Here is a 26,199-nt window from a genome sequence, read left to right as displayed (position 1 = left end):
AAGGATGGCAGCTTAGCACCGCCGTGTGTCTTTCATCATGTGAGTTGCTGTGCTCTGCATTCTGATCAAACCCTGCAGATGCTTAAGGGCCTCTCCCCCAGGGATCACCTTTCTGCAAACCAACGTGACTTGTCCCAAAACGAGCCTGTCTCCATCTCGGCCTGTGTTTTCCTGCTGGTGTGAAGATTTGCAAGACCCCAATATACTAGGGCACAGATTGGATTCCGGGGCCCCAGGCCGTCTGCCCACTGAGAATTGTGGATGGGGACTAGTCCCAGAGCGGGGCTCTGAGCCATGCCTGCCAGCAGCACGCTGGTGTCCGCCTGCTGCCACCATCTATGAGATAATGTCTCTCCATTTTGGGATGGTGACATAGTTACATCAGACCTCAATGGCCAGTGCTCACATTCCAGGCCTGAGACCAATGTGACAGCAGGGAAACCTGAGCTGTGAGGGGACATTCTCAGGCTAAAAAATCACAAACCCGACAGGGAAAGGCGTTGGATCTGAAAACGACACCCTTTGGGTTTATTTTAATGCCCTGGATTTGAGCTGCCCTTTAAGTGGAACCCCTTCTGTCGCAGGACTGTGGTGCCAAGTGACCCTGGTGGGTGACCCTGGTGGATGACTTTCACTTGTTTTTAACTGGAGAACAAGGTCATGTCTGGTTCAGGTGCACTACAAGGTTGGTTGTACAGACCGTGGGCAAGAGGGCAAGCCACAGTTCAGGTCAGTGTTTTCTGCATACAAATGTGCAGATGGCGGCATAGACCAGGTTCTGAGGCTTTGTGGCAGAAGGCCTGGCGTGAGTGCAGGGACAACTTTCTCCCCTTCCCAGCCCCTGTCCCTCCCAACAGACAACTCCTGAAACTTCTACCCTTGTTCAGGGTACCATAATGTGATGTCAAATGCCATCTAGGCAAGATCTTTGATTATCCTGAACTTGCAACTAAAAAGTAGGAATTGCCAGCCACTTGGAGAGATCATCATCAGTCTACCAACCAACAATTCATGAATCTAGACTCTTTATGTACCTACTATTTATTGAACATTTTGCTATGTGCAATGGAGAATACAAACCTATGAGGTCGGACAATTAAGTTTGTGAACTCATCCTAGAAAAAGTGCTACACACCTCATTGCTGAATATCACTACAGCCAGCTTCAAAGTACTCCCTTTGGGAAGCTATGCACCAATGCCAGCGCCTAGTCCACCCTTCAAAGCAATTTTGGAACTCTTTTTCTGGAATGGCTATTAGAGTTGTCATCATATTACCCTTGATGTCCTGAATGTCATCAAATTGTCTTCCTTTCAGTATTTCCTTTATCTTCAGGTAAAGAAAGAAGTCATTGGGGGCCAGATCAGGTGAGTAGGGAGGGTGTTCCAATACAATTATTTGTTTACTGGCTAAAAACTCCCTCACAGACAGTGCTGTGTGAGCTGGTGCATTGTCGTGACGCAAGAGTCATTCATTGTTGACAAAAATTTCACGTTGTCTAACTTTTCCACGAAGCCTTTTCAGCACTTCCAAATATAAAACTTGGTTAATGGTTTGTCCAGTTGGTACAAATTCATAATGAATAATCCTTCTGATATAAAAAAAAAGTTAGGAACATCGTTGCTACAAGTTCACGAATTTAATTGTCAGACCTCGTATACACAGTATAGTCTGTATTCTCAAGGAGTACACAATGAAGTGCAAAATACAAGGCTTATACTCAGGGAGCCACTAAAAAATGGCCAATATTGACTGGTCTGGCACTGATAATATTTGCAATAGGAAGGAAGAAAGACTATTCCAGTGGACAAATAGGAGAAAAGACCTGCACCCACACCAATGAGTCACCCTAACTTTTTCTCTCTTAAGCCTGAAGATAAAAGACCCTTTCCCCAGAAGAGTGGGAGAGCCTGCCTTCAGGCTGTCAGTAACATTGGATGAGAGTGCTTGCTTTATAAATTTTAAAATCTTAAAGAGGGTTGATACCCTACCCAGAACAATGGAGGGAGGCATGGTTTAGCAGTGAAAGGACAAAAAGAAGTTCCAGGAGCACTTAGTTCTAGATCTTATGAACAGAAAGGCTTTGGATGAACTTTCCACTTAAATTTTGAAGGCATCAGGTTGTCATCTGTATATTAAGGATAATATGGATGTAGGGCAGCAGAAACATCATGGAGGTAGAAGTTGGAAGACTCAGGTTCTAGTATTGACTGACAATAATAGTAACAAATATTTATTATGCATTGTATGCTAGAAATTGTTCTAAGAATCCTAAATATATTAACTCCTTTAGCTCCTTTCCTCACCCAGTCTGTAGGAGGAGAGTACCATTATTATTCCCATTTATAACAGATGAGGAAACTAAGGCACAGAGATTTTACGTCACTTACCCAAGGACACAGAGCTCATCAATGGCAGAGCTGGGATTCTCACCTGGCTGTCTGTTTGCAGAGCCAATTTCTTAATCCCTGGGCTGTTGCCTCTTGAAAAATTGGGCGAGTGATCTTGGGCAAGAGACAAGCTCTTTGTATTTCAGTTTCCTCTTCAGTAAAATGAGGACACTAATAAATTCCCAAATTACCTTAAAAAGTGACTCTCAAGCTCTAAGTAAGATATTGGATATGAGACACTTTGTGATTAGAAAGTCCTATACACATGTAAAGTATTACACTCTTCAGAGCAATGATGAAAAAGATAAAATGAGATGGTTGATGAAAAATATTCTGGAAAGTGAGAAAAAAAGTGTATAATTTGATGATCAAATACTCCCATCATCCTGAGAAAGACTAACTGGAGGTGAATTGGTCCTTGGACTCTCATGAACATTTGGAGGGTGTGGCTTATTCTTCAAATATGTGTCGCATCCTCAATCAATTTGATTTGGGCAGGCTTAGAGAGGAAACATGTAGTTTAGGAGATTTTTATTCTAGGAGCCCAGAGAAAGTCAAGACATTCTTCTCAGAAAGCATAACTCGTAGTCTTTTCTTCCTTTTTCACTTTCAGACTATCATTTGTCCTTTCTTCCTTCCTCAAATTGAGCCCCAAATGAAGTGGAAGAAAATCTCTATTGAGATAAAAGTCAAGAAGAAATCTAATCTTATTCATTCATTTTCATGGTAAACAATCAGAAAGCATCAACACTGTTCCAGAAACTGGCCAAGAGCAGAAAGACAGGGTCTTAACACTCTAATTGATGTTATAGAGCTGGACAAGGTCTTTGTTATTATTCAATCTGACTTCTGTCTAGAAGGAAAAAACCTAAGTCCAAGGAAGTGAAGAGATCTGTCTATGAGCACTATGACCCACCACTGAAAGCCAGCTCCTCCGATGCCCAGGCAAATGTGTGTTCAGCCCCATTTCACTGCTTTCTTTCTGGGCAAGTTTGGGGTGAGTGGGAATTTGTTCATGATTCATATCATGTCCCTGTGACAATTTCAAGGAATGTCAGATTTTAAAAAAACTCATCTTTGAGATGGTTCCTTCTCTTCCTTAATAGCCTAAAAAGTTAAGTAAGTGCAATTCTATATGGGTCTCATGGATACCATTATCGTATTTTGCCATGTATAATGCATTCCCGTGTATAATGCGCATCCACGTTTTTGGCCCAAACTTGCAGGGAAGAAAATTTTTCATTTCAATTTTTTAATTAAAATTTTTGTTTGTTTACATTTAGGTACTGTTTTTTTGTATTATAAAGGAATTTTAGCATTTATTTTTTAACATATTATGGTACAAGAAATTTTATGTAACAAATAATTACAAAACACAAGAACAGATACAAGGTACAAGAAATTTTATGTATGCGTAACAAATTTATGATGTTTACCCATCATAGAAGATCAAGAAATCTTCATTGTTGCAAGTTCAATAAAACTGATTATCGTATTCCAGGGTATTATTGGGTTGTCGGAAAAGTCATGACACATTTTTGCAATGAAAAACAGAGAAAAAATACATGACTTTTTCGACAACCCAATTTTTTGAATATTGATATCATTGATTTCTAGAGTTACACTTTTAACTCATAAGCATAAACAAAAGAATAAAAAACATTTATATAGACATGGAATTAGTACTACCCATGTATAATGCACATCTTTATTTTTCCTGCACAAATTTGGGCAAAAAAGTGTGCATATTCCTGAGGCAAGGAGTGCTTCCCTTTAAGACTGAAATGTGCACTCATTTAGGGTGTTGTGTGTTCCTGTGAGCTGAAACAGTCAATTACCATCATTAAATATCAACAAAACCTCCATGAAGTTGCCTTTCTGCTCCCCTCCATCCCTGCTTTCCTTCTTCACATAACTGGTAGCAGAGGCTCTCCTCCACTGACAGGAAGATAATTCAAATCCTTTCCTGTTATTGCTCCCTCCCGCTGTAGCTTACCATGATACACAACACAAAATGTAATCGAAAGGTATGTGGGAGGGGGCAACCTTTCACCAAGGTTTAGGTTGGAGATTGAAGAGTATGTCTGTTAGGGGGGGAAATCAACACCATTTTTTGAGGCCAGGATTCATCAGATTCCTCCTGTGGTAATAAAGAGGCCATTTTGCTGCAGCAGCAAAGCAGTTCCAGCTTGGAATATATGTTTATGAGATGGGTCATGGTTAAGAGCTGCCAGTCTGGGGTCTGCTTCTGGGGACATGTCCACCTTAGATTAGACAGCAAGTCTCCAAAGGCATCAGAGTCAGGAGGGAGCTGCTTACTGTGGCAACAGGTCCCTCAGAGCGTCACCAGTTTCAGGTGAGGCTGCTACAGCGACGAACATGCCCAGGATGCCCTCCTTCCATATCCAACTGAGAAGCTGGTGCATTGTCACAGCAGAAGGGCCGTCTGCAGGAAACCAAAGCCTAAGGCTTCGCCTTGCTCACGTGGAACTTGGTGTTCTTCCTGTCATCTGGTTTCGTTACGGGGACTTTGAGGGGTGCAGGCTCCATTGCATGTGTAGGAAGATGGAAAGGAAATTGCTAGGTGGCGACAAGGATTCCAAGCCTAGCAGAAGGAAAGAAAAATATTACTCACTGACACAAGAAGGCTGCCAACTTAGTTTATGGATCAAGCAACTGTGTGCAGGCAAAGTCTGTTACGAGCCTAGGTGGAGAGGACAGAAGAACCAACCAAGGCTCCAGAGAATTTGTGAGATGATAGGAAATAATAAGGAGCCATGGTGTAGTACTTGATGCTGGAGATAGTATAGTAAACAAGACAATCTGCCTTCAAGGGGTTAAGACAGGCATGTCGTAAGGGGCAGGTTAGGACAGACACTTGACTACTCCATGTGCTTCTCCACGAAGACAGCTGGGTATGTTTCAAGCAAGCTGTGATAAATCCAGCCCATTTAAGAAAAACTTTTGTTTAATTATATCTCATTTTAAAAAATTACATATTGCTTATCAGTGCAGGTAGGTAAAAGCCATATAGTATTATGAACAGGTGCAATTAACAAATAGCAAGTTTTTTGGGTTTTTTTACACATCATATTTCCCATTTGAACATTAATTATTCAGCATTTTCTCACCAGTTTTCAGAAAGTTTCTCTAGGAGGCTGAACTTGTAGAGGTGATTTGAGGGAAAGAAAATCTTTAGCAATATCTCCAGAGGCTGTTTTATATTTCTTAATGTCTGAACTGTTTTTTACAACAGGTTTTCATTGGAAAGCTCAACAAGTCACTAAATTCTCTGCGTCTCAGAATCTGGACTTAAAATCAGGGGAAGAGATTGACATGGCTAAACTTTCTAGTTGTGTGTCTAGCTCAGTCTGCCATAACAAAACACCATAGATGGATGGATTAAACAACAGAATTTTCCCCCCTCTCAGTTCTGGAGGCTGAGAAGACCAAGATCAGGGTGCCAGCAAGGTAGCTTCATTCTAAGGCCTCTTCTCTTGGTTTGTAAGTGGCCAACTTCTTACCATGTATTCCCTCTTCTTCATACACATGAGGAAAGAGGAAGCTGTGGTGTCTCTTCCTCTTCATATAAGGACACTAATCCCTTCACGGGAACTCCACCCTCATGATCTCATCTAGTAAACCTAATTCCTCCCAAAGGCCCACCACTAATACGATCACATCAGGAGCTAGGGTTTCAACATATTATTTGGGGCGGGGGGGGGGGGGGAGGCAACAAACATTGAGGCCATAACTTTGTGTGGAGAGTTTGGAAGATGTAAAGAATTTATCCAAATGTTTAATTGTAGTGTTGGTGGTTATTCGGATTTTACAGAAGGGAAACTAGCGTAATCTTTCTCATAGACTGTCAAACATGGAATTAAGGACAAGCTTACATGCAACCTTAAACTGATTTTCAAATTAATTGATCCAAAAGACCATTAGACTAATGGCACAGTCAAGTCACTCATGAAGATTGGTAACCTACTACAGGAAAATAATTTAGGGATAGAGAGAAAGCAATTTTGAGCTGCACAAGAAAAGGAGAAATGACAGAGATATGAAGTTCTTTTCAAAAGCTTTTGTTATTGGTTTCGTTTTTAAGAAAAGGGTTTCAGGAATAAACATGGAGAAGGAACTGAATGAGGCAAACTTCTAGTCCAAGGCTTCCTGCTATGAAAGATACTAGAAGAGGAAAATTTCTATCACTTGGAAAAAATCCACAGAAACCCCAATCTTATAAAGAACTCAGGTCATCCCACCCCAACAGTGGGCATTCTTCCATAACCAAGACCTCTATATGTGGAGCTTGCTGAAACCTAAGCTCTCGTCCCAATTCCCTCCAGAATGCTAAAACGAGGTGCACAGATAGGCCTGCTCTTCAAGCATAAAGGCCACAGATACTACTGCTATCCACGCACGCACACTTATCTCCCCCATTATCTGTCCAGAAAAACTTTTGCCCTGTAAATGCCATATGCCACTCACAAGCCCACATCTGAGCAAGACACACACCTGTACATGGGGATGACTTGTTTCAAACATTAGAGCACCAGCTTTCTCTATCTCATCCCAACAGATCACTGAGAAGGAAACTTTTCTTGGTCCTCCCCCATATGCAGGATGTACAAAGCTGTCTGGAACAGATCTGGTGTTAATTATCTGGTGCTCTACGCTGGAGTAAGTGGTTAATTCCAAGGAGGTTTACACTGGAGACTGACCAACCTGCCCCAGGGTAGATATAGAACCAATCTTGGCTCCAGAGATGATTCCACGTCATGTGTTTTGCAAAAGCGCACTGGCACAAGGCACAGACTTCATATTCCACAGCAGATGGGACCCTTCTTATGCAGGCCTACTCTAAGATAATATATGACCAAAGCACTAAACTGTCTAGAGTTTCCTTTTCTTCCTGCAATGCATGAGTTTTCATTCTCAGACTGAACTTCCTTCCTCCTTTACCTGCTCTTGCCTTCTTTTAAATCATGGTCTGGAGGCTTGATCGAGGGTCCAGTAGCAGCAGATTGTATCCCTACAGGGCCAACACGCCAACCTGCAGCTAATCCAAATGTCTTAGATTCATTAGTTTTCATTCTTATTGCAGCTGCCTACTTTTGATCTATTGTGTTTGGGAAAACAGTTGCTTTAGCAAATGTGGTGGAGATGACTGCAAACACCTGTATAGCAAGGAAGACTTTATGCCATCCTTTCTTTTCTTGAAGGTTATTACTTTGGCTTTAAGGAACTTTCCTGTAGTATCTTAGACATAGCTTAATGAACTGTTAGAGAAGGTGTGAAATAAAGAATTTTAAATCTGGGTCAAAAGGATTTTCAAAATAAATGAAGAAGTCAGCAAGCAGAAGAGAAATCAGTCTTTCTCTTCGTTGTGATTGCATTTCTTACAAATTTGTGTCTGACGTGGGGAAGAAGTTGAGAATACTTTCTGCACTCAGATTCTTTTGTTTTTTTCTGATCCCAGTGAGAGTAGGTGAAGGTCAAGGACTGGGGAGTAGACAGTGTATGTTGGGTATTATTTATTTTTTAAATAATTATTTTTCAATTACAGTTGACATACAATATTATATTACTTGCAGGTGTACAACATAGTGATTAGACATTTATATAACTTATGAAGTGATCACCCTGATAAATCTAGTACCCACCTGACACCATATATAGTTATTACAATATTATGAACTATATTCCTTATACTCTACTTTAATCCACATGACTATAACTACATATTTGTACTTCTTAATCCCTTTCCCTTTTTCAGTCCCCTCCCAACCAACCCTTCCCTCCCAGCTGGCACTCATCAAAATGTTCTCTGTATCTATGAATTTGTTTTTGTTTATTTTGTTCTTTAGATTCCACATATAAGTGAAATCATATGACATTTGTCTTCCTATGCCTGACTTCCTATGTATTCCTATGACTCCACTCAGCATAATACCCTCTAGGTCCATCCATGTTGCTGCAGATGGCAAGATTTCATTCTGGCTAATATTCCATTGTACATATGTACCATCTCTTTTTTATCCATTCATTCATTGATAGACACCCAGGTTGCCTCCATATCTTGACTATTTTAAGTAATGCTGCAATGAAAATATGGACACACATGTCCCTTTGAAGTAGTGTTTTGGATTTCTTCTGATAAATACCCAGAAGTAGGATTACTGGGTCCTTCATTGTCTCTTGTTATAACTTTTGTTTTAAAGTCTATTATGTCTGGTTTAAGTATTGTTACCCCAGATTTTTGTTTTTCTTTCCATTTTCATGAAATATCATTTTCCATCCCTTTACTTTCAGTCTCTATGTGTCTTTTGATCTGAAGTGAGTCTCTTATAGGCAGCATATGTAAGGGTCTTTTTTCCTTATCCATTCAGTCACCTTTTTGATTGGAGCATTTAATCTATTTACATTTAAAGTCACTGTTGATAGACAAGATGGTGGAGTAAATAAACATTGTAGCTGCTTCCTTTCATGAATACAATTACAACTAAATTATAGAAGAATCAACCTGGAGAATCATCTGAAGTCTAGCTGAACATAAGTATTATAACTAAGGATATAATGAAGCCACATTGACTGGCAGGATGGGTGGGGACATGAAATGGGCTGGCCCCAAGCCTCCATGTGGCAGTTGAGAATGAGGAGGGATATCTCAGCCATGGAGGTTCCCCCCAGAGGAGTAAGGAATCCCAGCCCCATATCAGGCTCCCCAGCTGGAGTACTGGTGCCGGAAAGAGAAGCCCCCACAACATCTGGCTGTGAAAAACAGTGGGGATTCTGACTGTCTGGGTGGGATGGAAGGGTTGGGGAAACCCAGATGTTCTCTTAAGGGGCCCACACACAGACTTGCTCACTCACAGGCACTCACCTAAGATCCAGTGGAGGGACAGTGACTCAGGGGGCCTCAGGGTGACAGCTGGAAGACAGTTGCCATTTTCTTCTGTGATGAGGCCTCCTCTCATGCAGCAAGCAGGTGGGCACCATCTTTCTTGGGTTGAGCCCTATCACACACGGCCAAATCTGAATCTGATTGGTCTGATGAGCTCCACAACTTCATCCTGCTGACTCACTGGGTCCACCCTAACCAACTGGCCCAATGCCAGAGGCACTTTTTCCCCAAGCAGCCCACCCTGCCTGCATTGCACTCTTCCCTGGAAAACTATCAGAGTCCACAGACTCCAGGAAGGTGGCGATTGGCCTTGGTGTGCTCTGAGGCTTTTGCTGAGTAGCTCCAGGCTCAGCACTGGCACCAAACCTGAATCTACATTAATCTGGTGACCACATCTCTTCCCACTCTAGGGACTCCCTGAGACCCTGCCTCACCCAATTTGTGTACCACAGGAGGCTTTATCAGTGGCTGAACCTTAAGGGAGCCAGCAGGTGACAGCAGGCCTCGGGGTGTCCTGGCTTTTTATGAAGCTACCCCAGGTCTGGTACTGGTGGCAGACACCCTCGGTTCACAGCATGGCCTCTTCCATGCACCTCCAGGTTTAGCACAGGCAGTGAACAACTGTGGATCACTTTGTAGCTCGTACCAGGTAGTTCCAGGCTGCTCACAAGCAGTGGGTGACCTGGGCCTGCACTGGAGTCCCTCCCAAAAGGCCCCAGAACCAACATACTTGGTGGTTGGATTCAGACCACAGAAAGGCACCACCCAATTAGCCCCACAAGCTAGGCCATCCAAAGGGCAGTCTCAACAGGTACCAGAGACCACTGGGGCAAATCCCACTCAGTGGGGTAAGGCCCCTGCATAGCAACCTGTAAGCTGTGAACGTGGCCAAACCCCACAGCCAATCAGGCTGAGGGTCAATCCCACCCACTGACATGCCAATAACAATCAATGCTGAACTGTAATAGGAGGGCACACACAATCTACAAGGGACACTCCAGGAGCATCCAGAACAGGTCACCAGGGAGACTGTGCAAGGGCCCCACAGGGCACCTACTACATAAAACCATCCAGCCAAGACTGGGAGACATAGTCAATCAACATAATACACAGAAACAAACACAGAGAGGAAGCCAAAATAAGGAAACAAAGAAATAGATCCCAAATGAAAGAACAGGAGAAAACTCCAGAAAAAGAACTAAAAAAAAAAAAAAATGGAGGCATACAACCTACCAGACACAGAGTTCAAAACAATGGTTATAAGGATGCTCAAGAAACTTAGTGAGAACTTCAACAAAGAGATAGCAAGCATAAAAAAGGACATAAGAACCATTAAAAAGAACCAGTCAGAAGTGAGAAATACAATAACTGAAATAAAGAATGCACTAGAAGGAATCACACACTGTAGATGAAGCAGAGGATCGAATCAGCAATGTGGAAGACAAGGTACAGAAAGCACGCAATTGGAACAGCAAAAAGAAAAAAGAATCCAAAAAATGAGGATAGTTTAAGAGACCTCCGGGACAACATCAAGCATAACAACATTCACATCATAGGAGTACCAGAAGGAGAAGAGAGAAAGCAAGGGGTTGAAAACCTATTTGAAGAAACAATGACTTAAAACTTTCCTAACCTGGTGAAGGAAATAAACATACAAGTCCAGGAAGTACAGAGAGTCCCAAACAAGATGAACCCAAACAGGCCCACACCAAGACACATCATAATTAAAATGCCAAAGGTTAAAGACACAGAGAGAATCCTAAAAGTAGAAAGAGAAAGGCAACTAGTAACTTATAAGGGAGCTCCCATAAGATTGTCAGCTGATTTTTCAACAGAAACTTTGCAGGCCAGAAGGGAGTGGCACAAAATACATTCAACATGATGAATAGCAAGGACTTACAACCAAGGTTACCCTATCCAGCAAAGCTATCATTTAGAATTGAAGAACAGATATAGAGCTTCCCAAATAAGAAAACGCTAAAGGAGTTCATCACCAGCAAACCAGTATTACAAGGAATGTTAGAGGCACTTTTCTAAGATGGAAAAAAAAAAAGATCAAAATTATGAATAATAGAATGGCAATAGGTATATATCTATGAAAAATTACTTTCAATGTAAATGGATTAAATGATCCACTCAAAAGACATAGGAGGGCTGAATAGATAAAAACAAAAAACACAAAAAAAACAAAAAAAAAATCCCAAAATGACCCTTACATACATATGCTGTCTACAAGAGGTTCACTTTCGCTTCATGTTGAAAGACACACAGAAACAGAAAGTAAAGGGATGAAAAAAGATATTTCATGAAAAAAACCAACAGAAAAGCTGGAGTAGCAATACTTATAACAGATAAAATAGACTTCAAAACAAAGGCTATAACAAAACTAGAAAAAATCCAGTAAGCCCATTTCAGGTTATTTGAAAAAATGCAAATGCTATTTCAAGGGGATGTGGCATCCATATGTTCATTGCAGCACTGTTTATAATGACCAAGATGTGGAGGCAGCCTGGATGTCCACTGATAAAAGAATGGGTAGATAGGAGGTGGTACATATATATTGGAATATTGCTTGGCCACAGAAGGGAATAGGTTCTGGCCATCTGTGGCAGCGTGGATAGACCTGGAGGGTATTGTGCTGAGTGGTGTGTCAGACAGAGAAAGAAAGATATAATGTGATTTCATTGATACATAGAATCTAAAGAAAATAAACAAACAAAACAGAAACAAAGTCATAAATACAAAAATCATTTTGATGGCTGCCAGATGGGAGGGGGGTTGGAGGTGAGGGCGAAGAAAGGGGAAGGGATTAAGAGTACAAATTAGTTCTTACAAAGTAGTTATGGGGATGTAGAGTATAGAATATATATATATATATATATATATATATATATATATATATATATNNNTGTGTGCGTGTGTGTATACATATATATATGAATACATATAGTTAATAATATTGTAATGACTATGGTGTCAGATGGGTACTAGATTTGTTGGGTGGATAGATGGGAGGGGTTTGGGGGCAGAGTGAAAAAGGTGCAAGATTAAGAAGTACAAATTGGTAGTTACAAAGTATTCATGGGGATATAAAATAAAGCATAGGGTATATAGTCAATAACATGACAATAACTATTTATAGTGCCAGGTGGGTACTAGACTAGTCAGGGGGGTCATGTCTTAAATTATATAAATGTCTAACCACTATGCTATACACCTGAAATTAATATAAATTAATACTGAATTTCAACTGTAATTGAAAATGTTTAAAAGGGGAAAATTTGAAGGGGAATAAGAGGTCCAAATTTCCAGGTATAAAACAAGTAAGTCATGGGGATATAATATACAGCATAGGGAATACAGTAAAAAATATTGTTATAGCATAGTATGGTGTCAGATGGTTGCTGGACATATCATGGTGATCACTTCTTTAGGTGTATAAATGTTGAATAACTATGGTGTACCCCTGAAACTAATATTGTATTTTATATTTTTAATAAAAATCTTTTAAAAATAAATTGATAGATATGTACTTATTGCCATTTTATTATTCATATTTTTTATTCTTCTTCCTCTTCCTCCTCCTCCTCCTCCTCCTTCTTCTAGAAGTCCCCTTAACATTTCTTGTAACACTGGTGTGGTGTTGATAAACTCCTTTGCGTTTTCTTGTCTGGGAAGCTCTTTATCTGTCATTTCATTCTAAACAATAGCTTTGCTGGGTAATCCTGGTTTTAAGTCCTTACTTTTCATCACTTTGAATATTTCCTGCCAATCCCTTCTGGCCTGCAAAGTTTCTGTTGAGAAATCAGCTAACAGTTTTATGGGAGCTCTCTTGTATAAAATAACTGCTTTTCTCTTGCTGCATTTAAGATTCTGTCTTTAAACTTTGGCATTTTAATTATGATGTGTCTTGGTGTGGGCCTGTTTGGGTTCATCTTGTTTGGAACTTTGCTTTTCCTGATCTTGTATGTCTTTTGCCTTTGTCAGGTTAGGGACGTCTTTCTTCATTATTCCTCAAATAGGTTTTGAATTCCTTGCTCTCTTTCTTCTTCTGGTTCTCCAATAATGTGACTGTTGATACACTTATTGTCCCAGAGGCCCCTTTTAAACTATCCTATTTTTTGAGAATCTTTTTTGCTTTTTGGTTTTTTTTTCTACCTTCATTTCTAAATCACTGATTTGATCCTGCTTCATTCAACCTACTGCTGATTCTTTTATTTATTTTTTTATTAAAGATTTTTATTGGGGAATTGGGGGATGGAAACAGTCCTGGGGAATTGGGGGGAGAGGAACAGACAAGTTGCTGTCATTTTGTTCTTCAGTCTAGTTGTGGAGGACCCCGCTTCACTGGCCCAAGTTGGCACCATCATTGCGCTCTTCCCGGGTGAGGCAGATCAGTCGCTGGCTTCTGGACGGCCGCTCACGGGTGGCTGCTGGCCGCTCACGCTGGCTGCTGGCTACATACGGTAGCCCATGGCAACCCACTGCCACAGGGGCTGCAGCCTATGCCGTGGCCGGCGACTCACAGCAGCCCAGCTCCAGGTCGAGCTGTTGCTCAGCATCTTAGCTGTGGAGGGCAGTGTCACTGGCCCTCATGTGGGATCCGAACCGGGGCCCTCTGGTGTCCCAAGCCAGTTCTTAACCATTGCGCCACTTGGCTGGCCCTGCTGATTCCTTTTAATGTATTTTTTTTTCACTTCAATTATTGTATTCTTCATTTCTGACTCGTTCTTTTTTATGTTTTGTTTTTATGTTTATCTCTTTGCTAAGGTTCTTGCTGAATTCATCTACTCTTCTCCTAAGTTCATTGAGCATCCTTATAAACAGTGTTTTGAACTCTGCATCTGGTAGATTGCTTGTTTATATTTCGCTTAGTTCTTTTTCTGGCGCTTTGTTCTGTTCTTTTATTTGGGCATGTTTCTTTGTCTCTCCATTTTGGCTGCCTCTCTGTGTTTCCTTCTATTGAGTATGTAGGGCTGCTATGTTTCCCGGTCTTAGAGTGGCCTTATGTAGTAGGTGTCCTGTAGGGCCCGGTGGTGCAGTCTGCCTGGTCACCTGAGCCGGTTGCTCTAGGTGTGTCCCTTGTGTGGGTTGTGTTCCCTTTTGTTGTAGTTGAGCCTTGGTTGCTGTTGGCACGTTGATGGGAGGGATTGGCCTTTGGGCTGACTGGTTGTGAGAAATGGCTGGCTACAGTGGAGGAACTGTTGTGCAGGGGCTGACCCTAAGGAGCAAGATTCACTTTAGCAGGGTGTTGATGCCTGCCTAGTTTGCCCTTTGGGTGTCATCTGTGGAGGCAGGTAGGTGGTCTTCTGGCGGAGTCTGAAGCCAGCTACCTGGTGTGCCAGCCCTGCAGCCTCCTGGAAAAGGCTCCGCTGCAGGCCACGTTCAGCCACAGCCTGTCCCTTGCCTGGGTGCCACCTGGCATGAGCCACAAAGCAATCTGTAGGTGGCAGCCACCTGTGTTGGGCTTGGAGTTACTTTAAAGAGGCCAAGCCATGAAAGAAGGCCAGCTGCTACTCATGTTGGACTTAAGACCACTTAGCAAGAGACATGGAGAACGTTGAGGCCAAATGCTGCTCATTTAGGCTTTGTGAACCTTTGAAAGATCTTAAAGAAGTCTGTAGCATGAGCCAAGACAGGCGATTTGGGTGGAAAGTCACTGGAAGTAGCTTGGGTGGACCCACCAGGTGGGTGGGGCAGGGTCTCAGAGAATCACCAGGAAGGGGCAAAGGTATGGTGTTAGCCAGGTTGATGAGGACTCATATGGCTCCCTGTGTCTGCACACTGGGAATGGGGAGGACCCAACAATGCAACAGTGGAGTTTGCCAGCACTTCTGTCTGGAAAAAAGCTGCCCCTCCAGACCTCACCTGACTGCAGACAACTTAGTTCCTCCCTGTATGTCCCTGGATCCTTTTGAGTTGCTGCCCCAGCTTTGGAGCTCAGGGTGAGTCCACCCACCAGAGAGTAAATCCATGTGGGGACCCTTCAAAAGGAAAGCCTGGGACTCCTGCTGCCCTCCATCTCACACAGCCACAATCTCCACTGGTTTTCACAGCATTTGTGGGGACTTCTCTTGGGAGCTTCATGTAGAGCTGGTACCCTTCACTCCTCCAGGGGCACCTCCACAGCCAAGATATCCCTTCCAGTTTTTAACTGCCACACACAAGTGTGGGACCAGCCCCTTCAATGTCTCTATCCCTCCCACCAGTCTCAAAGTGGCTTCTTCTGTATGTCCTTAGTTGTAGGACTTCTGTTCAGCTAGGCTTCAGGCAATTTTTTTTTTTTTTAGCTGAGCCATCCTGCCACCTGTTGGCAGCTCAGCAGCAGCTGAGCTCAGGTTGGGAATCACACCAGTGACCCTGTTGCTCAGAGCTCACACTCTTGAGCGAGCTCTTAATCCAGTGAGCCACTGGGCTGGCCGGAGGCAATTCTTTTTTTTTTTTTTTTAAGATTTTTATTGGGGAATTGGGGGGATGGGAACAGTGCTGGGGAATTGGGGGAAGGGTAACAGACAAGTTGCTGTTGTTTTGTTCTTCAATCTAGTTGTGGAGGACGTTGCTTCACTGGCCCAAGTTGGCACCTTCATTGTGCTCTTCCCGGGCGAGGCAGATCAGTCACCGGCTTCTGGATGGCCGCTCACAGCGGCTGCTGGCCGCTCACGCTGGCTGCTGGCTACACACGGTAGCCCATGGCAACCCACTGCCATAGGGGCTGCAGCCTATGCCGTCGCCGGCGACTCACGGTAGCCTAGCTTTAGGTCGAGCTATTGTTCAGCATCTTAGCTGTGGAGGGCAGTGTCACTGGCCCTCATATGTGGGATCTGAACCGGGGCCCTCTGGCATCCCAAGCGAGTTCTTAACCATCGCGCCACTCGGCCGGCCCAAGGAGGCAATTCTTTTTTTTTTCTTTAGCTGAGCCACCCTGCTACCTGTTGCAGCTCAGCGGCTGCTCAGCTCGGGCTGGACTCGAACCGCTGTTGCTCAGAGCTCAAACTCTTGAGCGAGCTCTTAACCAACTGAGCCACTCAGCCAGCCCTCCAAGGAGGCAATTCTTAATGATGGTTATACTATTATTCTATAGTTAGTTGTAATTTTGATGTGGTCATGACAAGAAGCAAGCACAGCATTTACCAACTTCGCCAATTTGACCAGAAATCTATGTTTGATATTTTTGTGACTGGATAATTTAAAAAACCATTTTGAAATCACGACGGATTTTCTTTAGAAGCAAACAGCTTTACAACCTTATGGCCCACACACTTAGACTACAAACAGTAGTTATAAATCTATATGGAGTTTGGCATAGAAAATATAAAAACAAACTTCTTCATTTGACATTTCATGTTGAATAAAGTTATAAGAATCTAAAAATATTTGTCTTCCCCTATCCCTCTCTAAACTTGTGTTCAACAAATTCTTTTCACTGAATTTATTCATGTATTTTTCCTCCTCGAAGTTAATAAGTATAATCTTCGAGTTTTAGTATTTATTTTGTACTTACTATGCACTAGGTATATATATGGTAAAGCTGAGGAAATATAAGGATATAATAGGAATAAAAGAGATACATGTTCCCTGCCCTTAAAGAATTATGCTAACTGAAGATGTGCATATATACGCACATTGATCTGAGAGGCGGTGTAAATAACTCAAAGGAAGGACAGCTTTGATTGGCACAGTCGGATAAAGCTTCATGGAGAAGGTGAAACTTGAATTGGCCTTGACAGATAGAGGGTGCCCACCTATGCTCAGCTAGAGGAAGGACGGTAATCTACTTGGTACAAAGAGTGACATGGGCCAAAGGACAGGAGAGAGCAGATAGAGCAAGCCCCTAGATTTCTGTGAAACCATCTCCGTAATTGTCTACAAAAGTCCTACTGCCAACCAAGCCCACGTGATTCTCCTGGACATACAAAGCCTTAATGAAAGGTGCCCTTGCTATTTTTGAAAGAACTTTTGTTTTATAGATAATAGATGTAAACTTCTGACACAACCACATGAAACTGGAAAGGAACTGGCTTGCCATCACTTTGCTCAATTTGGATTCCATGTCAGTATTTGTAAAGGCTATAAACATCAAGAGGATTTTTTTTTCTTAATAAGGTCTATGAAATGCAAACATTTTGCTAAATAACAATCTTTTCAATAGGTACAGGGGCAGGATGAGAAGTCATAGCTTCTAAAGACATGTTAGTGCCTTTATCGGCAATTGCCGACTTTTCTGTTTATCTAGCTTGGTCTTTATCCTCATGGATTAATCCAAGTGTCTGGGAGTAATTATAGGCAACTCTCTATTGCTCATAATAACAGGATGCAACAGTGACATGAAACATAAGGGGAACTGAAAAAATGTCAAAGTGTGGATTTATATATAAGCCCCAGACTTACATTCTTAACTAACACTCTAATATTAAAATTAACTTGCATTTTATAAACAAACACTGGTGACAAAGAGGTCTATTTTGGGTTACAATGAGTTGATGGTGTCACTTCAAGAAATGTTTTCTAAGTTTGTATCTTGATACTATTTTTAAATTTTTCCTTCCCAATCTTCCACCATCCCAGAAATAGTGTGCTAGTGATTTATACAGCAGTGCCTATAGGTAAGGTCTGAAAAATCAGGATAGAGAAACTAGGTTTTGTCATATTGGGGAAGTAACATCAAAGTCAGTACATATTTGTGTTGTGTTTCATCACATGCTTGCTTTCATTTCCAAAAAAGCAGAGTTCAAATGTACTTTCAGACCAAAGACAGGTAAGGAGTGACAGGGAGGCAGCAAGAGTCACACATCTGAGAACAGCACAGTGTATGTGTATTTGCCAAGGTGACTGCTGGTGCCCAAATTTCCTCCGCCACTTCAGAGTTGTTCGGTTTCAAGCCCTGTTGCTACTGGGTCACAGCAGGAAGAAGTTCTGTTGATTTTTCACTTGTTTCTTGCTTGACACATTCAGGATTTATGTCTTGTTTTTTAAGCCAGCCACTGTTGTCTTTGTGTAATAAAAAATATCAGACAAGTCTTAGGATATGGAAGTAATGTTTGAGGCAGTCTCCCTCACTGGCTCTCTCCTAAGAAATACTATTTTGTGCGTAGCAGCATCTCTCATCCTTTATACCACAAAGGATTGATGGAGGTTTGCTAGCTGAAATTCATCCTTCAATGATTTCATTCTCTTGTTCGCAAAGGCAGTGCAATCAACTGCTGCCCTGTGATTTCTGGCACTCCCAGTGGGAAGGAAACAACAGAGCCAAGTTACGGCAGGGCTTGCCCAGTTGGGCCTTCAATTACAAAAGCATCATGGTTTCCCTTCCTCCCCAATTACCATTCCTTCCTTGGTTCCCTTTCCCATTTTTATCCAGCAGGGTTGGCTAACATTCCTTTCCTCACCCTGGGAAAACACGTTGCTCCAGTGCAAAGGAAGATTAGAATAAACAGGTTGAAGGGGGCTGCGGAACCTGAGGCTTGCCAGAGGACAGCTTAGCTGAATGGGTGCCTGAATCAAGGCATCTCCAACTGCTCCCTCAGACATCAGAGGGCTGGGCTAATGTCACTGACATTTCCAGAGCACAGTACTTGTACTTTATAAAGCTTGTTCTTATATATTATCTCATTCCATTCTCAAAATGGTTGTAATGTATTTATCCCTTTTTCAGAGTGAAATTTAAGTCTCAACAAAGCTGTTAGCTGACCACATCCTCACAGCTGATTAACTGGCAGAGCTACGATTTCAATCAGCTCTCTTGATTTTACTTTATAGATCCCTGAAGCCAACTCATATATAAGAAATAGTGGGAACAGACTTGAAGAAATTAAAGGGGGTCAGAGTGTGACTTAAGACAGCAGTCAAATCCATAGGTGTAGGACTAAGAGCTATTTATATGTATGATCACCCCCCCCCCCGCTCCGTTTCCCAAAGCTCCTAGAAATTGTCAACCTTGATGAAAAATGCTCCTCAGGAATATTCTTCAACGATTTCCACTCTGTAGAGATGAAACAATCCCAGGGTTCTTAGCACACCATGCCTGACAGGCCCTCTCCCATCTGACTCCATGCAGCTTTCCAGCCTCTCACGCTGTCTTCATGTATGCTGTGTTCCTACTGTGCTCAGCCACTTGCAGCTCTCCATGTCTTTACTTTCAAATTTCTTGATTATAGTAAAGTATGCATAACACAAAATTTACCATCTTAACCATTTTCCATTGTACAGTTCAGCAGTGTTACTTATACTCACACTGTTGTTTTATCTCCAGAACTTTTTCATCTTGCAAAGTCAAAACTCTGTACCCATTACACTACTACTCCCTCAAACCTCCCACAATCACCATTTTACCTGTTTTTGAGTTTGACAACTCTAGGAACCTCAGGTTAGTGGAACCATCCAATATTTGTCTACTACGCTCTGTCTTTACACACATTGTTCATTGTTTCCTCCATCTGGATATCCTCCCCATGCTTTCACAGGCTACTTCTTATTAATCCTGCAGGAGTCAATTTAGATATCATCTCAGGCTTTTCATGGTCCCATCTCAATTAAGTGCCCTTCCTATACATTTAGTAGTGCATTAATCACACCCAATTGGAGTTGTCCAAGTTCTAACTTAAGTGTGGTGGAAAGCTGCATTCTCCTCGGCATACATCTGGGAGCTTGTTAAACATGCAACACACTAGGCCTTTAACAAGATCCCAGGTAAATCACATGCACATTCAAGTTTGATAAGCACTGTTCTCACTAGACAAGCGGTTTGAAACCTCTTGCGAGCCAAATCTGGCCCGCTGCCTATTTTTGTAAATAGTTTTATTGGAACACAGCCAGTCATTTGGATATGTATTGTCTCTGTTTTTATATTACAGTGGAAGAGCTGAGTAATTGCAAGGGACCACTGTATGGCCACAAAGCCTAAAATATTTATTCTCTGGTCCTTCACAAAGAAGTGTGCTGGCTCCTCTACTAGACTATGGGCTTCTTAAAAGTGAGAACGTGGTCTTATTTTGTTTTGTAAGAAGAAAGGCAGATTAGTATAATGGTTATAATGTGGGCCTGAGGGTAGACTAACAAGATTTACAGCTGGCTCTGCCATTTCCTTGCAAGTGACCCTTCCTATGCCTCATAATCCTCATCTCTAAATGGGGGCATAGAACCTACCTTACAGGGTTGATGTATGGGTTAAGTAAGTCAATGCATGTGAATTGCTTCAAGTGGCACCTTGAGCAAATGTCACCTCCTAGCTAGTACCAGATATTTTTAGAGTATCATGGGGGATTTGTTGATGTTGCTAGAATGGCCCCTGTAACAGACGCTGTCTAGTAACATCCATCCATTCTCTGCTTCTTCCTTGCTAACATCTAATGATTTTTTTAGGTATGTAACCTTCCTGGAGGGTGACCTCCTCTCTGGGGGGGCGGGGGGAGTACTATTGCAATTCAATCATAATGCCATTCTCAATGTCAGTGGAATGGCTTACGGGTGGGCAGTTCTCCCAATGAGCCATGACAATTTTCTTGATGGGCTTCTGGGAAAATGTTTCCTCAATCTTTAAAAGAAAAATGAAAGAGATGCCCCTATTCTTTCACCAATACTGTTTTGTAGGAATGTGATGCTTCAAACTGCAGTAATAGTAAAGGGAGATTGTCTGAGAACACTTACATGTTTACAATGGCAGAGCTGAAAGATGGAAAAAATCTGGGCCCTTTATGAGGTCAGAGTTGCTGAATCCATCAATCCCTGGGGCTTACCTACTCAGGTACTATTTTATGGAAGAAAATAAATTTCCCTAGTTTAATTTCAGTCCAAAGCTTCCTAATTCATAGTACCATGAACCATGTTTACACATATTTTTACTCCACCCAGGACCTAACAACTGCTGTTGGGTGCGATGAGGAAAAGAAGAGTGGTGGTTGGAAAATGAATTGACTGGGTAGGGCAAAAAAAAAAAAAAAAAAAGGATAAAAAATGTTCTGGGTCACTGCAGGCACAATTCTTCACTGCCTTTTATCACTCTCAGCTGGGAGTATCTTTTCCTGATAGCAGTGGCTCTCTTCCAAATGCAGATCTCCCTTGTTGTCTGAACTTGTTACCCAAGAAACAAGTTGGCAGGTTGTTTCAAAGCCAGATGGGTTTTGATGATTTCCTTGGAGATATCCATTATTTCCCCTCTGGGTAGATGGAGGGTATGAGGACACCTTATCTTGTAGGGGCAGAGAGAGTATGGGTGGGGTCTCTTATATAACATGAAATACAAGAAAGTTTTCTTTGGGTTGGAAGTATCAAAAGATTCCTTAGAATTTATAGCTACAGGGATTTTTTGGTGTGTCAACATACGTATGAGATATGTATCCCTTCTGAGTCAGAACTATTGGGTTGTCAGAAAAGTCACGACAGATGTTTGCAACAGATGGTACTACTTCATTTTTGGAAGTACTAGAGTCATTCGCATCTATGCTATTGCTATGTCATTTGACAGCTGACAGTTCTAGCTTCACTCTAAAAAAAAATTGAGTGATTTGGTTGAGTTCTGGAGATTTTACAAGTTGAATATGGAAGACCAAACTGTGCATTTTTGCCATATTTCACTGTTTTACTTCCATAAAGGGAAGAACGCGCGTCAAGTTTGTGAAAAGTTGCATAAAGTTTACAGTGACAGTGCTCTACAAGAACGTCAGTGTCAACAATGGTTCACAAAATTCCGCACTGGTGATTTTGATCTCAACGACGCTCCTTGGTCAGGGAGGACCACCGAGGTTGATGATGACAAGATAAAGGCATTGATCGAGTCAAACCCACGTTACATGACACGAGAGATTGCAGAAACATTGAACATCCATCATTCCAGTGTTCACGACCACCTGAAGAAGCTGGAATACGTAAGGAAGCTCAATCTTTGGGTTACACATGAACTCAAAGAAGTTCATTTGACGGCGTGTATAAACATCTGCGATATGCTCATTAAATGTGAGGATAATGATCCTTCTTTGAAGTGACTGATAATTGGTGATGAGAAGTGGATTGTTTACAACAATGTGGTGTGCAAATGGTCTTGGTCCCGATGTGATGATTCGCCTCAAACTACATCGAAAGCAGACATTCATCAGAGGAAGATTAAGCTCTCAGTGTGGTGGGATTTTAATGGTGTCGTGTTTTTGAGCTTCTACCAAGGAACCACACAATCAATTCGAATGTGTACTGTCGGCAATTGGACAGGTTGAACGAATCCATCATCCAGAAACGTCCAGAGCTTGTTAATTGTAAAGGAGTCGTGTTCCATCGTGACAATGCGAGACCACACACAAGTTTGATCACCCATCAAAAATTACTGGAGCTTGAATGAGATGTGCTGCCACACCCACCATACTCGCCTGACCTTACGCCGTCAGACTTCCACTTGTTTCGCTCTCTTCAAAACTCTTTGTGTGGTATAACGTTCAATTCAGATGAGGCTGTAAATCAGCACCTTGTTCAGTTTTTTCGCAAATAAAGACAAGTCCTTCTATGAACGAGGAATTATGAAGCTCATTGAAAGATGGCAAAAGGTTATCGAACAAACGGGCAATACATCATTGATTGATCTTTGTTCTTTATATAAATAAATGACCTTTGAAAAACATAAGACAAAATACATCATGACTTTTCTGACAACCCAATAGTAGCAGAGATTCAAAGCGATATAGGTGGCTAAGTACATGTGAGGGTAAAGTATGGGGAGAGAAGGTGCAGAAAACAAGGCTCCACCTGTCCTGAAGAGCACCTTGACCCTAGAGGAAGCAGGTCAACGGTTAGCTTCAGTAAGTCAGCTGGATCCCTGCAGTTCCACACCCCTGCAAACACTCCCCAAAGACAGACATGCTTAGATCCTTCTGCCTGGAGAGTCTAAGGTGGGAAGACGCTTGTAGAACTTTGGAGCCATAAAGTCACTGTAACAATCAAGTTTTAAGGCCAGAAGGGTCCAGGAGACACTAGGTCATTCATCTCCTCTCCTTTAGGCAATAACAACATAGCTAAAGCCTCTCAATTGCAGCAGCACACATTTTCTGGTTAAAAGCCTGGGGGTGGGGGTGGGGGTGGGGGTGAAGATAGGTAAAAAGATTTCAGGACTTTCTTCCAAAAACCACTTTAATGATGTACCCGTCACCTACTTTAGGGCCTAAGAGAAAGCTGACACTTGTTCTCAACTCACCCGTTCTTGTCAGGTAAACCCCAAGTCCCTCTTCTAAATGGGAGGATCCGTAACTCAGTGAAAGCAGGCTCTCACAGGCGAGTGCTAAAGGATGAAGGGTGAGCAAAGGTCTCGCAGTGATACTCTTTAAACCTTTTTTGTCAGCTCATATTCACATGCACTTAATGTGCAGCACTTCCCTTGTGACTTTCCGTCTGCCTCCTTCTCTAACAACACTTTCTCCTAATTGTTCGATTTTCTAATAGACACTGCAGCCTGACATAGCACCTCTGCCTTCATCACTGGTGTTTCCTAAAGACTAACTAGATCTTTAAGAAAAAGTAAGTAAAAAGCTTTTTGTGGGCAATCAATTCCCTGCAAGTTTGCTGATATTACTGCCTCCATTTAAAAGTTCCCCACCAGAGACTTGTGAAGAGAGAGCCCAGTCATTCCTGGGGTTCCTACTCTTTGGACATTCTCAGCCATGGAGCAAGTGTTTCCCTTTGGAAGCACTGAGCTGAATATGCAAATTATCATGTGATTGTTGAAGAAGACAGAGAGAAGGTCACAGAGGCCAAAACTCAATTGCTCTTGGGGAAGGGGTTAGGAATAAAGTCTGTGATGCAACTCTCTTTCAGAAAAGGGTGTGGAGGAGGGTTGGGTGGATGTACCGGAAGCCTTGGCAGTCGGCTTTGAAGTCTTCTGGACAGGAAAAGTGTAGCCACCCAGAGAAGCAGGCTTCAATGATATCCTCCATAGGGCTGATGTGTTGGAAAACAGCCAATGAGCAAGAGAAATCTCTTGAGAAATGTGTCTCTCCCTCTTCTGGAATTATTGGGAAACTAGATAGGATCCATGGGTCTTGTTTTCAAGAGCAGTCCTGAATGAATTTTTAGTTTCTTGGTGGAAACAGAGAGCTCAGAAAGATATCTGGCTATCTTTTTTTTTCTTGATTTACCTAAAGCTTGTGTGTTGGTAGATTAGGTACATGCATGCACAGGACCAGGCTATTGGCAAACAATCTTATGGAGGAGGGTAAAAGGGCTCATTCCTCTACCTTACAGATTCCTTTTTGAAAGGAAACAGGCTCTATCCACCAGCAACACTCTAAACACCACCAAAAAACGTATGGCAATGGACACGCATGCAATTGGTACATATATTCTCCCATCACCTGACTGGTCTCTGAGTGGCAGAGTAACTCCTTTCCAAACCCCCTTAGAATGGGTGAATAACCTATGGCTAAGGGGAGACACCCATCCTCTTGGGGTTGCCTGGGGCATCTGAGGCAGAGGTCGTTGGAGCACGCTCCTCAACTGAGGCATTGAGATCCAAGAATTCCAGGATGATGTCCCAAAGGCAGTAAATCAAATGCCTGAAACAAATGGACACAATTTAGAGGAAGGCGTGGCTCACTCAGGAGACACTAGATCCTGTTTATGGCATTTAGTTTCCCTCCCCCTTCCCCCATTACTGTGTAGCTTGATGAAGCCTCTGACATGACAGAAGTTTGTTGAACTAAGAAAGACTATGTCTCCAGTAAAGGTAGAAATAGTACTTGAGACTAGATTTTAGGAAATTCCATATTTGTTTACATAGCTATGGTAGCACATCAGCACTGCTCCAAAGAATTGTAAGGGAGGGAAAATCCCTGTGATATCAAGTCACTAAGAATTTTCAGAGCTTCTCACTACTGCTGTTTTTCATAATTCAACACTGTAGATTTACTTTACAGGCAATGAGGCAAAGGCCAGGAACCTTGAGGAGCGGGAGCTGGTAGATGCCATCTGCTTTGGGATAGGGTTTGAGAGAGGAATGTAGGTGCTCAATACTTCTCAGAAGCATTCTACCTCAAGATACCAGCTGGGAAATACTTACCTCTTCTGAATTATTCTAGGAGTATTCACCCAGCATTTCTGGTGCTTTATCAAAGTCCAACCTCATTATCTTGTTTACCTCACATAAAACAAAGACAATTCCTGATCCTAACACTAATCATAGCTTTGTCGTGAGGCCACGAACCTATGGCTAAAAATCATTATATATGGTCTGTAACGCACAGGGCAGGGGATGTTCTCAGTGTTCACAGGGGCTGGCAGATTTTGGCAAGAAACATTAAGCACACTAAACAAGCCTGGAGGGTGATAGAGCACTTTCAGTAGCTCAAGTGGGGACCTGCACTGAGTTCTGCCAAATGCAAACACAGAAGAGGCTGGTGCAACATTAGCTTACTACCACATGACAACCTGCAGGAGCCAGCAGTGTGTGGGTTTTACTTGGTGTGTGGGGTCACTCTCTGCAGTCAGGGCCCAGGGCAAGGAAAGACTGCAGTCCCGTTCTTTTCAATGTGGGTTGTTCACTTGGAAACCTTGGGCACCTTTGAGACCAGAGATGGCTTCAGTTATGCTGATGTTGGGTACACACTTTTTTCAGCCTACCTATTGATGAGGGGTTGCTGTAGTGACTCCAAGACTAGACTCCAGCTCAGCCGGCATTTATTCACCCCAAGGATTTCTACCAGGATATCTGAAGAGGAAAATACAGACATGGCTTTAGTGTTACCACTGAAGGCTTAGATTCTAAGGAGATTTTCTCATATCTACTCTCTTTATTCAAATGGGTACTTCTGGAATATGTCTGAACTACACAGCTAAAGTAAAAATCCTCAGAAAACAGAAAAGTTAAGGAAAAGTGTTTCTTAAGTGTCTAAATAAGAATGGGCCTCAAGAAATAATTTTGTAACTTGTCACTAAAATG

General features: G+C 42.2%; 1 protein-coding gene across 4 annotated transcripts in view; it reads right to left on the bottom strand.

Annotated features, from left to right (window-relative positions):
- Positions 1 to 4,081: 4,081 nt before the first annotated feature.
- Positions 4,082 to 26,199, bottom strand: part of SNX19 (sorting nexin 19) — a 58,965-nt gene continuing 36,847 nt past the window's right edge. For 2 of the 4 annotated variants that reach the window (XM_019660794.1, XM_019660795.1), the window contains exons 10-11: positions 25,881 to 25,968; positions 23,382 to 24,817 (exon numbers count right to left, since the gene is read on the bottom strand). In XM_019660794.1, the coding sequence (XP_019516339.1) occupies positions 24,685 to 24,817; positions 25,881 to 25,968 (221 nt within the window). In that variant the 3' untranslated portion in view covers positions 23,382 to 24,684. Of the gene's footprint in view, positions 4,995 to 17,640; positions 19,771 to 23,381; positions 24,818 to 25,880; positions 25,969 to 26,199 lie in introns of those variants that run through there. The other 2 variants (XR_002126047.1, XR_002126048.1) reach the window with 2 other exon arrangements.

This window comes from Hipposideros armiger, unplaced genomic scaffold (genome assembly GCF_001890085.2).
Source record: "Hipposideros armiger isolate ML-2016 unplaced genomic scaffold, ASM189008v1 scaffold_330, whole genome shotgun sequence".
Lineage (NCBI taxonomy): Eukaryota > Metazoa > Chordata > Mammalia > Chiroptera > Hipposideridae > Hipposideros > Hipposideros armiger.
The sequence above is the reverse complement of the archived record's forward strand: the minus strand, read 5'-3'. Positions and strand labels throughout refer to the sequence as shown.